We start from the raw sequence: 13446 nt of genomic DNA on the forward strand, positions 1-13446 counted from the left end.
CCCTTATTCGCCAATGGAAAACGTAAATAAGTAAATGATAGTGACATGAATGATGGAATGGAATGGAGGCGCGACATGACTAAACTTGAAGTATATTGCGCATACAACCAAATTTACTGGCAACACTGCATTTTCCGCCATATTTCTTTCTTGTATGCGTTGGATCTCACCGTGTCACGATGAGGTTAGTTCTATCGAAAAATATTAATTATCCATTTTTTATGAGCATAAATGTGTTAAAAAAGAAGTCCGATACGTGCTTGTTATATAGTTTATAAATAAACATTGATGGGGTGTACTTTTGATAATGTGAAAAAATGTGTTATCGGCACGGGTAGAAACCATGTGGTCATCTCTTCTTTTTCTATATTTTCAGTTCCCTAAAGTTACAGAAGAGGCTTGCCGCCTCTGTTATGCGATGCGGCAAAAAGAAGGTGTGGTTAGATCCAAATGAAATCAGCGAAATCGCTAACACAAATTCCAGTAAGTACCTACCCAACCAATACAACAACAATGGCTCAATTGGCGATTGAATGTTTTCCTGATGATATTTCTCACTTTGATAATAATTTTACGCCCAAGAATCCTAAGAAATCCAGATTAAGATATCATTCATGGTTTATTTTTAAATCAAATGTGATTACCAATTTCAGGACAGAACATCCGGAAGATGATCAAGGATGGTCTTGTCATCAAGAAACCCGTAGCAGTCCACTCGCGTGCCCGTGTCCGTAAGAACACTGAGGCCAGGAGAAAAGGTCGTCACTGTGGCTTTGGTAAAAGGAGAGGTACTGCAAATGCTCGTATGCCACAAAAGGTGAGATATTGTCGTGTTATTTTTTATTGCATGCATTGCATGATTACTCTACAATCTTTTCATCTATTCACAATGCTGTTTACAAATGTACAAATCAGGTATAGGAATTAACCAGGAACCATCAAAATGTATTCCCATAGCGACCATCTCAGCTCCCAAAAGTTGTTCCTTCACCCAATAGTTTTACCACAATCGCCACTCACTTGGGACTCATTAACATTAGAATATTTTAAATATTCATTGGTTATTTATAATTTCCAGGAACTCTGGGTTCAACGGCAAAGGGTGCTTCGTAAGTTGCTCCTCAAGTACAGAACCGCCAAGAAGATCGACAGGCATCTGTACCACGCCCTGTACATGAAGGCGAAGGGTAATGTGTTCAAGAACAAGCGTGTTCTGATGGAGTACATCCACAGAAAGAAGGCTGAGAAGGCTAGGACTAAAATGCTTAGGTAAGATTGCAATTTATCAACTCGTGCTCAGTGTCAGTTGGCAAAAAAAAATATAAGTGAGAGGAATAGAAATAGGAATGCTTATTGTGCATGGGTTGATAATGCGGAGAGAATAAATGTAAGAAAGGCAAGGTGGAGAGTCTTAAACGGTACTGTTACTTGATCAATCGGGCATGTCCTGGCAAATGGTCTGGTTTAAACAATTGAGCTGGAATGAAGGATGAAGGGAAAGAAGTATGCAAGGATGGTAGCAAGTGGAAGGATGTATTCTCTGCCTGCTCCTAAAGAAAGGAGTGTGATTTTATATATTATGTTAATGTTAATGTTAATCAAGATTGCAAACACCCATTGTTTTAGTTATTGGTTCTTTTCTTTCATAAACTCTTTTTAAATCTTAAAATTTTTTTTAAGATTACCATTTTGTGCTAAAAAAGAATATTTGTTCACGCAGTGACCAAGCCGAAGCCCGCCGTAACAAGGTGAAGGAGGCCCGCAAGCGCCGCGAGGAGCGCATCGCCGCCAAGAAGGAAGAGCTACTGCAGACCTTCGCCAGGGAAGACGAGGCAGCCGTCACCGCCAAGAAGTGAACTAGAGTTATGGTCCAATAAATGTTATAAAACCATTTAGTTGTTTTTTTTTTCGATGCTTTTTTTCTAGATCAGACTGGTGTGAATATGATATTGATTAAAGAGGTTTAAATTATAGATTTTCGTGTATGAAGAGTTTGTACCTTAAAGGTTTCTTTCAGTGCTGAAATTAAGGTAAACAATCAAGGTCAATTAAGGTAAAAATAGCAAGTTATTTATTATGCTTCCTTAATTTTCCATTTTGTTTTTTTTTCATCGTCAAGATTGAATTTGAATTGATTGAGTGAAAAATTAAGAATTTATTATAAAATATAATAATATTATTTTACTGTATTTTAGTTCTATCATTAAGCCAAAAGTGACCTATCAGTCTTCAAGAATGTTGGCTCTGTCTACCCTGCAACGGATATAGACATGATTATATGAATGTATTACTTAACTGCATTTTCATGGAAATAATGCTATAGGTACGTATCTCAAACTACCTACCTCGATTTTCTTCAAAGTTGGGAATCGAGAGACTAGACGCAACAACTAGAAGATACATATGTAAATTATCTTCGGGTACCTATAAGCATGGATGCTATCAGTATTATAAATACCACTAAGTAGGTACCTACTATACTATTTCGGTATATTCTACTAACTAGAGTTTGAAAGTCAGGTCATGCTTAATTGTAAACAGATCGTAGATTCATGAATAAATTATGTTGTTTACTTAGTATTCCAAAATTTAAATTTTATTGCCTTCCCACCTAAATATTCAAATAAAATCCGTTCAAAAAAGGTGGGCCTATTTGTAAGGCAATCATGACTTAGCTAAGCCTCTGGTCAATTAAGCACCAAAATAGGTCAGACTAGGCTTCTATTTAGAAATAGGTACACGTGGACGAAGCCGCAGGTAAAAAGTTGGTGTGTTATTACAAATATACACATAACATATAATCACGTCCATATCCCTTGCGGGGCAGACAGAGCCGACAGTCCTAAAAAAACTGAAAGGCCACGTTACGCTGTTTGGCTCAATGATAGAATTGAGATTCATTAGTGACAGGTTGCTAGTGCTACTTACATCGCCTAAAAGTAGAATCCCAAGTATAATAATAAGCCTATCCCTTAGTCGCCTTTTACGACTTCAACATACTAACATATCGCACACAATTGCAATTAATTTATTTTGTCCTAAATTTTTTTTTATCTTTTGCCCTTTATCTTCACCTTCCATGTTGAATAAATTATGATTTTCTCATGACTTGCAAAACGTTTAGTTACCTAGTTAGTTACTTGTGTGAAAAACTCTTTAGGTCACTTAATAGTGGCGCCCGCCTTTTCCTGTTTCAGTTTCAGGCAAAGTTTTCACAAGATCGACAAAACCCTATCATCTCTGGCGGATAATAGACGACTCTGTATAGGTAAATGATACAGGCCGTAGCTATGCATGGTTGTCTAAAACAAAATAATGAAGGGCCGACTGACTTAATCCGTGCATTCACTTGATAATGCACTGACCTGCATATACAACATATGCAATGGAAGTGGTTGAGTGTGCACTAGTCCTAAGCTGTTGACTCGCATAATTTTCATAATGACTAAAATACCAGTAGTGAATGTTTGTCGCACCCGAGCAGTCGCGTCGTTTAAAACTATGACTGAAGTAAATAAAGATTTGCAGAACGAAAGAAATAAGTGTACGTTTGATGTTAAGGAGTTGACAACAGTAATTGATGGATCTTCGGAGAAAACTTCGAAGCGCAGAGAGAGGGGTGAGTGACCTGTCACTATTGATGCTTGGACTTTGAAAGTAGGTAGGTAGGTACTTGGGCAGTGTACTGATGAAAAGCTGTTTTGGTTTTTGATAAGAGTAGGTAACTGTCTAAATAACACTATTAAATCTGTTTCAAATAATTATTTCGATTTCAGGGTCACTTCTTCTTTTGAAGTCGGTTGATGTAAATTACTTTTATAATAATATTTTTTTTAATAGTTTGTATACTTAGTTTGTTATATTTATAAGAGATGATAAAGAAGACTTTTTAAAAATTCAGCAATTTCTGAAAAATTAGCAAAGATATGATTTTTTTCTTATCATTACTTAACTTTACGCTACGATTTTTTACCTAACCATATGTATTTGTACCATCCTACTTCTTACCAATATTATAAATAGGTACGAAACTTTGTAAGGATGTGTGGTTTTGTATTTTCTCTTTCCTGAAAAACATTAAAAACACAGGTTTTAAGTTATAAGAGATTTTTAACTCAAACTTAAAAATACATATTTATTGCTTACCTGTAGAAGCTTATCTTATCTGTAGACATGGAAATACATTTAATAGTAACAACAGTTTGCCCATTCGGGCATGCAATATTTTTTATAATTGTTAATAATAAGTAGGTATAACACATCTTATGAAAATTATAGGTACAAACTGAAATCTGAACAATATTTACATATACAATAGACATTTCAGACATACCATATTTGCTCTTTTTTTTTTAACTACATAAACCAATAGTCAATACCCGTAGGTAAGACGGACAGAGTGCCCGCTTCTGTTAGTACAAAATAGTTTATTTAACAAAAACTGTTAGCCCCAGTTGGTTGTCACCGTTACGGATGGGGACGACTTATTGTCGACGATGATAATATACATATTATATATATATGTATGTATGTATATAAAAAGCTAGTTATGACGAGCAAGAAAGGCTACCTAGTTATAACGAGAAAGAAAGGCTACCTAGTTATAACGAGCAAGAAAGGCTACCTAGTTATAACGAGCAAGATTTTCAGCGCGGAGGATGTTAAGCAGAAACCACTTGTTCCAAGAAGACGTGCCGGAGGACTACCTCAGCAACAGGGAGGTTTACGAGAACGGCATCAGGAAGTCAGTGGTTGCCTTCGACATAGTCCGGGAGATGCAGGCAGAGGGCAAGAGCAGTATCGAGGATTACAGGTACCTTGTTTGCCTTGTGGTTACCAGCATTTTAGAATAGAACCTCTTAATATATATCCAATGGATGCCGTAGAAGGCGACTAAGAGATAGGTTTGGGATTGGATAAGCTAGTATATTTTAATTATTTTGATAGTTTAATGTCGTAGGGTCTACTGCTCTGGGGAACAGCATCAGTCATAGAAACTACATATTTTCATTCTACAAAAAAGGACAATTCAAGCTGTATACGGTCTAAAACGAAGAGATTTTTTTTAACTCGATATATTTTAATATTGCCCTCCTAATACAGTTAGGAAAAAATTAACAGGGTACTAAAATTAATAAATCTACATCCAGGGACGTGATCTCCTCGCTCCTGCAGACGTCCACTCTGCGGGATGGGTCGGCATTGGTGCTGCACTACATAATGTTCATGCCGGCCATCATGTCTCAAGCCACGGAGGAGCAGCAGATGGACTGGATGCCAAGAGCATGGAACTGCAGCATCATTGGTAGCTATGCTCAAGTACGTTTGGTTATAATTGTGTACAGTAATCGTCAGTTGTAGTGTTATTTTATATACTTAAAACGCCAGTGGTTCCACTCGCTTTAAACTATAAATCACAATTATTTCTGTCCACGTAGAAATTTCGGGAAATCCTCTCTTACGGTGAGGGAATACATTGAGAATCCTCCACATTCAGGCAATTGAATGTTCAACCATGCTTCAATATGGTTAGGTTCTTCTTAAGGTTTTGAAGGTCAGACGGGAGACGCTTTCTGTAAAAATCCTGGTAAAAAGGTCTTCTTCAGATAGGTGAGGCCGCAACCGAGTCTAACACCAGGGGGATGATGAGGGAACTAATGAAACTATTTACGGTATTGCAGACGGAGTTAGGCCACGGGACATTTATTCGAGGACTGGAGACCACGGCTACGTACGACTCCGACACCAAGGAGTTTGTCCTCAACACACCCACACTCTCCTCATACAAGTGGTGGCCAGGGGGCTGTAAGTAAGAACATAATTCGCACATCTAGAGAACAGAGTGAGCCAAATCCATAACTGTTTCCGTTTAATATAAAGTACTTATAGCATCCAAGACATAGCCAGAAGTTTGTTATACATGATCAGGGATCGAACCTTGATGCACTAATCGTATTGGAGTCTGAAACAGAAGAATAATCTATGTATACATCGCGACAGTCATTAGACCTACAAACGGTTCTACCGAACCGTTACATTAATTTAAAAGAAGAAGACAATGCATTTGTTAAGTCTTTGAATGCACATCAACACCCTGAATTCATGAATGTATTTTTTTCTAAATTTATATTTTTTTTAGTGGGACACACTGCCAACTACTGTATTGTCGTAGCACAGCTATACACTAAAGGAGAGTGCCATGGCATCCACTCTTTCATGGTACAGATTAGGTTAGTCAAAAGAAACTTCTATCTTAAAGTCAAATAGCTGAACGTGGCCTATCAGTCTTTTCAAGACTGTTGGCTCTGTCTACCCCGTAAGGGATATAGATGTGATTATATGTATGTATGTAATAGAAACTTAGAAAAAAAGTAAGTACTGGTAAATGCAACGATGACGTACATCATTACATTTACCACTTCTATAGTCTTATTATTAGTAGTTCCGAAATCTATGATACGAGTACAGCGTATAGTTAAACAATATTCTTCTTCCTGACTTTAGGTCGGTCCTCATCATCTGGAGAGGAGTATGCCTTTGACACTGGATCTTGGATTGGGTAAGTCAGGTTTTTACACAGTGCGACTTCCATCTGACCTTAGCAACCTTTGCAGGTAAACTTGACCGTATTGGATTGATCACGGTAACACATTCAGTTGGCTGAATGTGCAGGTTTCCTCACGATGTTTTCCCTCACCGTAAGAGCAGCCGTATATGTAACTAAAGCACATTAATTTCGAAAATAGTTATTTGTATATGATCGAGGTTGGATTCGAACTTGTGCCTTTTTAAGCATCACGCATTTTAACCGGGCAACTTACCGATTCGAACACCGACGCTCGTTAAACAATGTCAGTAGGAAATTTTGGATTTCAGAGAAGAAGAAACCCACATGCCCTTACCAGGGATTAAGGTCGGCGATATAGGCGTAAAGTTGGGTCTGAATGCGGTCAACAATGGCTTTCTCGGGCTGGATAATGTCCGGATACCCAGGAACCAGATGTTTATGAAACATGCTCAAGTTTTAGAGGTAAGTTATAACTGCACTGCATTGAACGTGTGTCTAATCGTTTAGCAACTAAAAGAAAACTTAATGCACACGTTCAAATCTTTTAGTGGCCATGTAGTCTTTGGATGTTCTTATGGCGAGGAAGAACATCGTGAGGAAACCTGCAAATTCAGGTAACTGTATGTGTAACAAAAATGGTCAGGTCAAAAATACCCGAAACCGCCGAGCTTGCATGAAGAGAGTTATGAATGTGGATGAAGCGAAGGAACTATGTAGAGATCGTGGCAAGTGGAAAGAGGTAGTCTCTGCCTACCCCTCCGGGAAAGAGGCGTGATTTTATGTATGTATGTGTAACCACGATTTTATATGTATCAGGGGGCATAACTTATCCGATCCTATGGATCGTGGTCACATCTCCAAAGTCCCCTTGGAATTCACGTGGGTTGAGAGGCTGGAGACAGGCTTTAACGCATGGCCTATGTATGTCATAGGATGGACTTGAAGTAATGAATATGTAATGCATGGTTTAATATCGATATCATTTCAGGACGGTACGTACGTGAGGTCCCGTCACAGCAAGCTGAACTATGGTGCTATGGTTTTTGTTCGAGTGGTCATCGTGTTCGACAGCGTCAACTACTTGTCTAAAGCCGTCACTATAGCCACGCGGTACTCTGCTGTAAGGAGACAGTCGCAGATCAAAGAGTGGTCGGTATTTATTACATACTCGTACTACACACTTCTTGGCGGGTTCACAATTTACAAAGAAAGATTTTTAGCAATTGCTGGTTTCTGGTGTCTCATTTTTTTTTATCTTTCCAGTCAGTTAGTGTTTAGATAAGTACACGTTGATACTGACAGTGATGAGTGTTGTTCAAAATATTTGTTCTTCCTCCTGGCTTTGTTCAAAATATTTAACAGCTAGTATATTGACAAATTTCTACTGTAAAAATCTGACTCACACACACCCAATCCTGAATCCATGATAAAGAGCCTAAATATCGCCGTATCGTGCCTAGTGTTATCCGGCCCTTAAGATTAGAACCATTACATGGCTTGCAACCTGTCACTATTTGAAATTCAATAGCCAAACAGCTGAACGTGGCCTTTCAGTCGTTTGGAGACTGTTGGCTCTGTCTACCCCGCATGGGGATATAGACGTGACAATATGTACGTATGTATGCCAAAGGGCCTGCCCTGGGCTCCTCACTAGAGTGGTGAGGATGTAACCGAGACTTATTTATAGATATATATATTTAAAAAATAGTGTTCTTGGCGGATCTCTAATTCTGCTAATACTAAACAAAGAGCTGTGAATGTAGGTAGTTGGAATGATGGGAAAATAGATGGAAAAAAATTATTAATTTTTCAGTGAACCAGAAGTTCAAATCTTGGACTATCTGACGCAACAACACAAGATATTTATCGGCATAGCGGCCAGTCACGCCCAGAGGATAACTGGGATCAAATTATGGGAAACCTTTCACGACATCACGAAGCAGTTGAATGATGGAAACTTGGATAGATTGTCAGAGGTAAATTAATGATAAAACACACTGGTGCCGTGTGGTACCGGTACCCGGCACCAATAGAAAAAAGAATAGATGGGGTCTCTCTCCCATGGATGTCCTCAAAGGTAACTAAGAGATAGGCTTATAAACTTGGGATTCCTCTTTAGGCGATAGGCTAGCAACCTGTCAGTATTTGAATCTCAATTCTATCATTAAGCCAAACAGCTGAACGTGGCCTATCAGTCTTTTGAAGACTGTTGGCTTTGTCTACCATGCAAGGGATACATAGGTGATTATTTGTATGTATATATGTTGCCAATTTGCTCAAATAAGCTCATCTGTTCCATAGTTGCACGCGCTAGCTTGCTGCCTGAAAGCGATAAGCACATCAGATACGGCAAGTTACGTGGAAAGCTGTCGGCTGGCGTGCGGAGGTCACGGCTACATGAAGTCTTCAAGCCTCCCGGTCACTTACGGCCTGGTAACCGCTGCTTGCACTTATGAGGGCGAGAATACTGTTCTGCTCCTTCAGACTGCCAGGCAAGTAGGATGAGTTCGTTGTGAGCATTTGAAGCGTCATACATATCTACGTAAGTAAGTATATACAATCAGGTATTTAACCCTTACCGGGTAGCAGAAACAATAGTCTCGCATTAAGACTGAAAGGCCACGTTCATTTTAAATTAAACAGTAGTGTATGTTCGCTTCAGAACATACATACATACATATAATTACGCGTATAAATCCACGGGAACGAGATGGAGTGGTCCTATTCTTTTTTTTATTGGTGCCGGGAACCACACGGCAAAAATATGTAGCGAAACCGAGTTGTTATGGAGAAAGTAGAGACAACTTTCGAGTTGAGAATAATGCTGTGTAGTGATGAAAGGGAATAATTGTACTAATGTAGGTAGCTATTAAAATAATTACGATAAATTTTAAATTTATTATTCAAAATTTATATCCAAATTTGTATGTAATAGTGTGTGCTTCAAAATAACAAAGTTATAAATGAGTTAATTTAGATTACCTACTTTAATTCAAGGTTTTTGGTGAAGTCCTGGCAAACAATGAACACGCAGGAATTGACACCGACAGTAGCTTACTTCAAGAGCGCTCAGACAAACACAAATAAATGGGAAAATTCCGTGGAAGGGATCATAAATGGTTTAGAAATTGTTGCTATGAGGTGAGTAATCTAGCGTGTGGTTTCAGCAGACAGAGCAGCAGTTTTTATCGGGCGAAAAACTAGCGCTATCCCGTTTCACGTCATAATAAAAAGCGAAACAGCGACAGAACAGGTTCACTCTTCATCTCATTTTAATTTGGTATGCGGCTCATTTCGACTTCTTCAAATTAAATATTTATTATTTCCACAGATTAACTTTTTTTTTAAATTTTGTACACAAATCATTTGGTTTGTTTTTAAAGTACATTTGATTTTTTTTTTGTGATTGTAGAAACGTGTCATCCTGCGTGGAGAGCATCAAGAAACGTATGTCATCTGGCATGTGCTATGAGGACGCCTGGAACCTCACCTCCATTCAGCTGGTAACTGCAGCTGAGGTAAATCTTAATAAGTATTTAATTACTAATCATACCTTTGTACTTCGCTAGCTATATATTTCGTCCTTTCTCGCGTTTATTTCGGTTCATTTGACAAGAGCTAATGACTTCACCTATGAGCTATACAAGCTTGATTTTGTATTCCAGTAAACAAAGTTATAAATACCGTACATACCCACTCGTACGTGCCGTGTGGTTCCCGGCACTATTACAAAAAAGAATAGGACCACTCCATCTCTTTCCCATGGATGTCGTAAAAGGCGACTAAGGGATAGGCTTATAAACTTAGGATTCCTCTTTTAGGCGATGGGCTAGCAACCTGTCACTATTTGAATCTCGGTTCTATCATTAAGCCAAATAGCTGAACGTGGCCATTCAGTCTTTTCAAGACTGTTGGCTCTGTCTACCCCGCAAGGGATATAGACGTGATCATATGTATGTATGTATGCATACCCACTACTGGATTATTCAGTTCACTCGTCAGAGGGGTGAGGACGCAATCGAAAACGCCAGGAGTACAGTGACTTACTCATGGACTGCGGTTCAAGACGGTTTACTCGTGTTGCAACAAAGGTTGACTGGAAGAGATTGCATCAGCGATATGTCCGCTTTTGTACCATATCTGTCTGGTTTCTGCTGTTTTGTATGTTTAACTCTTATGGTACAATAAAGAGTTTTATCTATCTTTCCATCTACTTAGGTAAATAATGGGAGATTGATGATAATGTACCTATGTGTAGCGGGAGCGATAATTCGGCTCGACCGCCACCAAAGGAAGGATCTTCCGCCAGGCTAGATAAGTCTAAATAACGGTCTTAATCTATAGGCCATATATGCTTTCATTGTTTCCAGGCCCATTGCAGAGTGATCATCATCTCTACCTTTCACGAGGAGATGAGGAAGATAGCTGACACTGTATCATCTTGTCTGAAGCCAGTACTCTTGCTCCTAGTGGAGTTGTATGCAGTTTATTGGGCTTTGAAGAAACTTAATGACTTACTCCGGGTATGTCTTAACGCTTAAATATTCGGAATAAGTTATTAAAAGTTGTAAAAACTGGAAAAAGTGACATCGCAACTAATTACTGTTACACATTATGTTGTCATCTTACACCTTGTTGTCATATCTGAGATTTTTATGACACCTTCACAACTAGCATTTCTTTTGTCTTATGTTATTTCGATTTCCATGGGGTATACATTACTTAAAAAGTACCATTTTCTTTTGGATAACTGTTTCGGAAATCGAACATAAAATTAATAATTATGTTCAAATTAATAATTATGTTCTGTCACTAACACTATATAGGTTTTTAAACCTGAAATAAATGATTTTTATTATTTTATATAAAATTCAGATCTGATAATAATGTCAGAATCACATTTATTTAAATGTACCTACATAGTTACTTAAAGAAAAGTGCAGAAATGACATTGTTCAAAAGAAATTTATCCTTTATGACGGACTTATCCTTTATTTTTTCCACTCAAACAAATTATTGCAAATATTTATCTCCAATATATCATATACTATAAAGTGAATCTCATTCCTCATCTCTCATGGAAATCTCATTCCCATGGATTGAAAAGCGACTAAGGGATAGGCTTATAAACTTGAGATACTTCTTTTAGGCGATGGGCTAGCAACTTGTCACCATTTGAATCTCAATTCTGCCATTAAGCCAAACAGCTGAACGTGGTCAATCAGTGTTTTTAAGACTGTTGGCTTGTACCCCGCATGGGATATAGACGTGAATTTATGTATGTATAAAGTGAATTGCAAGTTGATATAATTATAAATAACCGTTTTTGTATTTTTTATTTCAGTACACTAACATAACAAGTGGCGACGTGGACAGGCTGCAAGCCTGGTACGAAGACCTGCTGACTCAGATGCGACCTAATGCTGTGGGGTTGGTGGATGCCTTTGACATTACTGACGATGTGAGTTGTGAAACATCATCATAACGTGATGATTGATGAATGTGGGTAAAGCAAAAGAAGTAAGCAGGAATCATGATTTCTGGAAAGATGTAGTCCCTGCCTGCCACTCCGGGAAAGAGGTGTTATACATATTTATAACACCAGTCGTGTGATTCTCACAACTTAGGTAAAATACCTCCTCATCTTTATTTCGTGAAGTTTGTAGGAGGCGACTAAGGGAATAAGCATCTTCGTCAAGTGCGACTATCATGATCCAATCTAGGTAAGGTTTCTCTATCAACAGAGCAATGGCGGCCAGTCGGGAATCTTGTGTCATCGGTTTAATTACCTAACTTATAGTTCTGGGTCGTAGTCTTAGGAGAGATGCAACTAATTAAAGTTTTAATTGAGAGTTATATTTTTTAAATTAAGATTAAGGTTTACATAGTCTATTTTTCCAGATGTTATGTTCAACTCTGGGTTCATACGACGGTCGTGTGTATGAGAGACTGATGGAGGAGGCTCTGAAGAGTCCGCTCAACGCGCAGCCCGTTAACGATAGCTTCCACAAGTATCTCAAGCCTTTCATGCAGGGAAAGCTATGATATACATAATAATTTGTTCATTAGCTATGTTAATAATAAAGAAACGTTTCGATAGTTGAAAACTTCGTGGTATAAAAGAGGAACCACAGCTCCTTGTTGACAAAAGAATCTCAAACTAGACACTGTAATATAATAAAAATGATTTATCACTATCTCTTCTATTTATAATATTCCAAACTCTATGGTGTAAAACCTTTAATTTTGTGTTTAATCTGTGTTCTATTTTAAATCAAAAACTGTGATGGTATTAAGACTAATTTTTACTAGTGATGTATAAATAAATTTGTTATTTTTATACACCCGTTTTTTATTTATTCAAACCTATTTAAAAGATTTATTTTATGTTTTAAGTCTATACTTTGAAGGACAAAGTATTTTTTATTTCAAAGTACGTAATAAAATTTATTATGAAATACAGATTTGTTTGTTTATGACAACTTAAAAAGAATAGAGCGGCAGGCGATTAAAAGTTAGTAAAACAATTAAAAAAAAAACAACACACTGCTCTATCGAAGGACATACATACATACATACATCAATTACGCCTTTTTCCCGGAGGAGTAGGCAGAGCCTATATCTTTTCACTTGCCACGATCCCTGCATACTGCATATAGGAAAACTTGCTTCTTTCGCATTCAGAACTCTCTTTATGCGAGCTCATCGGTTTTGGGTACTCTTGACCTGACCTTTAGCTAGATGACGTGTCCGATTTGATCAAGGTACGTTCGTCTACGCCTTCCCACTCCAACAGTCCCATTCACACTCCCTCTTCATCTAACGAAATATATACATATAGTCACGTCTATATCCCTAGCGAGGTAGACAGAGCCAAT

The 13446-nt window shown here is 38.0% G+C and overlaps 2 protein-coding genes across 2 annotated transcripts; both read left to right on the forward strand.

Moving 5' to 3' along the window:
• The first annotated feature begins 46 nt into the window (after window positions 1-46).
• LOC106133471 (large ribosomal subunit protein eL19) lies at window positions 47-1891 on the forward strand. Its single transcript, XM_013333203.2, has 5 exons — window positions 47-184; window positions 377-483; window positions 654-817; window positions 1079-1269; window positions 1721-1891. Exons 1-5 carry the CDS (start codon window positions 180-182, stop codon window positions 1854-1856), a joined length of 603 nt encoding a protein of 200 aa, XP_013188657.1. The 5' UTR covers window positions 47-179; the 3' UTR covers window positions 1857-1891.
• A 1556-nt stretch (window positions 1892-3447) lies between these two features.
• Window positions 3448-12910, forward strand: LOC106133468 (probable peroxisomal acyl-coenzyme A oxidase 1). Its single transcript, XM_013333199.2, has 14 exons — window positions 3448-3619; window positions 4651-4813; window positions 5151-5319; window positions 5682-5805; window positions 6140-6230; window positions 6877-7030; window positions 7557-7717; window positions 8382-8544; window positions 8870-9060; window positions 9566-9709; window positions 9981-10086; window positions 10939-11091; window positions 11913-12029; window positions 12470-12910. Exons 1-14 carry the CDS (start codon window positions 3502-3504, stop codon window positions 12611-12613), a joined length of 1998 nt encoding a protein of 665 aa, XP_013188653.1. The 5' UTR covers window positions 3448-3501; the 3' UTR covers window positions 12614-12910.
• The last annotated feature ends 536 nt before the right edge of the window (window positions 12911-13446 follow it).

This window comes from Amyelois transitella, chromosome 3, assembly GCF_032362555.1.
Source record: "Amyelois transitella isolate CPQ chromosome 3, ilAmyTran1.1, whole genome shotgun sequence".
Taxonomy (NCBI): domain Eukaryota; kingdom Metazoa; phylum Arthropoda; class Insecta; order Lepidoptera; family Pyralidae; genus Amyelois; species Amyelois transitella.